The sequence below is a fragment of the Halyomorpha halys genome, unplaced genomic scaffold (genome assembly GCF_000696795.3).
Source record: "Halyomorpha halys isolate HHAL.00 unplaced genomic scaffold, Hhal_1.1 Scaffold60.1, whole genome shotgun sequence".
Classification (NCBI taxonomy): domain Eukaryota; kingdom Metazoa; phylum Arthropoda; class Insecta; order Hemiptera; family Pentatomidae; genus Halyomorpha; species Halyomorpha halys.
Genome location: NW_027112396.1, coordinates 437,524 through 440,182, shown reverse-complemented (window position 1 = coordinate 440,182; position 2,659 = coordinate 437,524). Strand labels below are relative to the sequence as shown.

At 31.5% G+C, this 2,659-nt stretch overlaps 1 protein-coding gene across 2 annotated transcripts in view; it reads left to right on the top strand.

The window, feature by feature from the left end:
* Positions 1-2,659, top strand: part of LOC106692555 (probable E3 ubiquitin-protein ligase HECTD2) — a 124,901-nt gene that overhangs the window by 18,210 nt on the left and 104,032 nt on the right. The window contains exon 1 of one of the 2 annotated variants that reach the window (XM_067050270.1): positions 1,022-1,157. The exons of the other annotated variant lie outside the window; for it this stretch is intronic. Coding sequence (XP_066906371.1) covers positions 1,062-1,157 — 96 coding nt within the window. The 5' untranslated portion in view covers positions 1,022-1,061. Of the gene's footprint in view, positions 1-1,021; positions 1,158-2,659 lie in introns of those variants that run through there. 2 annotated transcript variants of the gene reach the window in all.

Here is a 2,659-nt window from a genome sequence, read left to right as displayed (position 1 = left end):
TAAATAGTTGTAAACTATTTTTGTTTCACTTTTGACCGCAACCCTGACCATCTTCTTATATAGAAACAAAAATAGTTTACAACTATTTATTTTCCAACGTTTCGCCCCACCTTGCAGGGCTTCATCAGGGCTGCTCAAAGGAATCGGTTGACCATCTTCTTATATATAATAAAAGTCCATCTAGTCTCAGCAAGTTTATTTTCTTATAACTGCTACGTTTCATCCATTCTCAAAGATATATTATTTACAATTCTACAGCTAACAAAGTCATTAAAAAGTTGCAGGCTATTCTAAATATATCTTAATCTATCAACCTATTTTAATCCATTATTTTATATATCTAATTTTATATTATCTTTATCTTTGATAAGGTTGTAGTAGATAGTAAAATTTAATGGCATAATGGATAAAAATTGGTTAATACAGGAAGAGATATTTTGACAAAGGTAGAATAGCCTGCGACTTTTTAATGACATAGTTAGTTGTAATATTATAAATAAGATATCCTCGAAAATGACCGAAATGGCTGAAACGTTGGAGTAATAAGGAAATAAACATATTGAGACTATATTATATTGAAAGAAAATATGAAAAAAGGATAAATATAAAAAAGAAATAAATAAAATACAAAAAGAAAGTCATATATTATTATTATTATATATTATGTACTTGAATATGCCTATTTTTTGTACAATTTGAAAAAAAAAATCCAAGTAGATTTAATTAAGTGTGCTGTGTAGTTAGCAGTCCAATACAGTTGGCTAGTACAACTTTTTTCGAAGAAAGTTTTTCTCTCCGTTTCTCTTTCTGATAAATTATTCGAAGTGAGATGATCGTGGAACGAATCAAAATTAAACTCTTTTTGTAACAAAAAGTTCAACGCTACGTGATTTTTTGAGATTTGATGGCGCTAAATTGAACAACTAATGCCTTCCATCGACGGACAGTATTGAGGAGATCCATCGCCCTTGACCGAAAGAGGTGAAGAGGTAGAGGACGGCGCCGGCGTGGTATCCCGGACGACAGGTTGCACGACAGACAGGTCCAGTCCGGCACGGGCTATGTCCATCGCGACACCTATGACATGGGTCTGGGAGCGCTTCAGGAGCACCTTCAGGAGTGGCCCCGTCGACGCTCTGTCCGACCCTGACGATCAGGTACGCTCCTGTAGTTCTGTAGTTCTTACCAGGCTGCTCCAGGATAATAGCTGTAGTATTTTATTATTTTTTCCCTAGAAATACAAAATTAATTATATCTGTAATACTCCTTCCATCCATTAATGAAAGAATCAAGTTACTATAAAAAACTCTCTTTTAAACGCTACACTCACACTCATAAGAGCAAAACATGTTTTCTTCACCTATGGTATATGAGTTTATTTCATTTTTTCTTTTCTTTTTTATATCTATTTTTAGACACCGCTATTTGTTTTAAATATATAAGTACCGAAATGGATTGTAAAAGAAAACTGTAGGGGTGAAAACAACTGTTTATTATATCCTATTACTGTATCTCTTTTTTTTTTATGATTATACCATGTATGTGTAATGTATATATGTCCGATTACGGATTGATAAGTATGCTGTGTGAGATAGCAACCTAATGTATTTAGGCAGCATAGATAAATAAATAAAGTATTTCTCTCTCTCTCTCTCTCTCTCTGGTACATCTGACAAACAAAGAAATTTTGAATTTGAATTAAATGTTTTATAAAGGTAGTACCTTTGACTGGGGTTAATTTCTCTTCTAGTGTCCTCCTAAAGGCAGTAGGAGTTTTTGATAGCTCTGCTAACAGTCATTTGGGTTCTTAATAAGTAAACCCAGCTCACGATTTGATCTGCAAATATATCAATATATACTCATAAATATAATACAATATATATACTGTATACCCGAAGGTTCGATGCCGATACTACCAAACGTTCCCTACATACATCTGTTCAGTGACGCATTTTTAAACCCAAAACTGCCCTTAGTGCCACAGAAGCCAAGGTTCATAACCATAAAGAACAATGGGAAGGATAATAGTTCTGTAAATTCTAACTTTTATGTTTTTGGAAGGCGCTAGTTTTTTTTTTTTTTTCGCTATTAATTTCGCTTTTATTTGTTCATCAATTAATTTTTTTTAGTTATCGTAGAACCTAAATACTTAAACCTATCTACCTGTTCGAATGTGTTTCCTCTTACATCGCTGAAATTTCACCCCTTTCTGCTAACAATGTATGTTTTATCCGTATTTATTTTGAAACCTAGTTCCTTACTACAGTTTATCAACGTAGTTGTGTTTAGTTTTATGGCTATGAGATATGTTAATACAAAAAAAAATCTTGTATGCTACAATGAAAGCAAAGGAACAATATATTACCTTTTCATGTAAGTTTTTAATTTAAATTTTTCCTATATTTAAATACATTTCTTTATATAATTTCTCAATACTTGGAAAACTCATTAATTAATTTTTTTTACAAATTTTTATTTGTATGTTACCCAATATTGCTTGATTGTAAGGATTTGTATCCTTAATCATGTAAATTTTTTTTTATTATAAAGTTATAAATAAAGCTTTGTTTATATTATAAATTATAAAAGAAATGTCGGCCCTTGATTATGCTAAAATTTTCAAAAGATCCTAGGTAGTGTAAAGTGGTGAAGTTTTTTA